General features: G+C 41.6%; 1 protein-coding gene across 1 annotated transcript; it reads left to right on the top strand.

Moving 5' to 3' along the window:
* Window positions 1-1,345, top strand: EHI_190990 (diaphanous protein, putative; the record flags this gene model as incomplete). The annotated part of the gene is made up of 1 exon (XM_001914546.1): window positions 1-1,345. A coding segment is annotated over one exon (1,345 nt), but the record flags the coding sequence as incomplete, so codon positions are not given.

The following is a 1,345-nucleotide window of genomic DNA, read 5'->3' on the forward strand; positions in this document are numbered from 1 at the left end:
CAAGAAGAAACAAGACTTAAAAAATTCTAAGGAACAGTTACAAATTACTTTAGAAAAAATCAAAACTATCGAAAAAGAAGTATCGTCAATAGACCAAGAAAACTCTGAGGTTAACAAAGAGTTAAATGACAAGAAAGAAAAGATTCAACAAATTGATACAGAAAGTAAAAAGATCAATGACGAAATAGAAGAGGTTAAAAAGAAAATAGAACAAACAAAAAAAGAGTTAGCCTCTAAACCTAAGGGTGTTTCTGTCTCTGGCACTTCTTCCTTAGCTCCACCACCTCCTCCTCCTGGAGCTACTTCAGTTCCTCCACCACCTCCTCCTCCTGGAGCAAGTTCAATTCCTCCACCACCTCCTCCTCCTGGAGCAAGTTCAGTTCCTCCACCACCTCCTCCTCCTGGAATGCCAGGAATGCCAGGAATGCCACCACCACCACCACCCCCTGGAATGCCCGGTATGCCTCCTCCACCACCTCCTCCTGGAATGCCAGGAATGCCTCCACCTCCTCCTGGAATGCCAGGAATGCCTCCACCTCCTCCTGGAATGCCAGGAATGCCTCCACCTCCTCCTGGAATGCCAGGAATGCCTCCACCTCCTCCTGGAATGCCAGGAATGCCTCCACCTCCTCCTGGAATGCCAGGAATGCCAGGAATGCCTCCACCTCCTCCTGGAATGCCAGGAATGCCTCCACCTCCTCCTGGAATGCCCGGTATGCCTCCTCCACCTCCTGGTGGGTTTGGATTTAGACCAGCTGCACCAGTTATCAACGGATTAGTTGATACTCTCCCAAAACCAAAATCCAAAGTAAAGAATTTCATGTGGCAAAAGATGAATGATAAGAACTTAAGTGGAACATTATTTACTAAGTTAGACACATTAGATAAAACAAAGCAAAAATTAGACCTATCATTAATTGAAGCGGCATTCAAAGTTCCTGAAAAAGTTAAACCAGTAGCAGATGCAGCCCCAAAAGAAACTAAAAAACAAGGACCTATTTGTATTCTTGATGCCAAGAATAATCAAACCTTTACAATTTTGCTTAAAGGGTTTAAGAATAAAACACCAGAAGAGGTTTGTGCAGCCATTAATAGTGTAGATCAAACAGTGTTTGAAGAAACTTCAACAATAAAAACTATGTTAAAAGCTCTTGAAGATGCTAAAGAAGAAATTGGACAAGTTGAAGAACATATTAAAGAAAAAGGAACAGATAATTTAGGAAGTGCAGAGATGTTTGTCCATGCATTAAATGGAGTAAGTAACATCACCCTTAAATTAAATTCGTTCCAATCAAAAATGGAGCTTCCAGTTAAATTAGAAGAAGTGGACCAAATATTAAACATG

Source organism: Entamoeba histolytica, genomic scaffold (genome assembly GCF_000208925.1).
Source record: "Entamoeba histolytica HM-1:IMSS scf_1104750519171 genomic scaffold, whole genome shotgun sequence".
NCBI lineage: Eukaryota > Evosea > Mastigamoebida > Endamoebidae > Entamoeba > Entamoeba histolytica.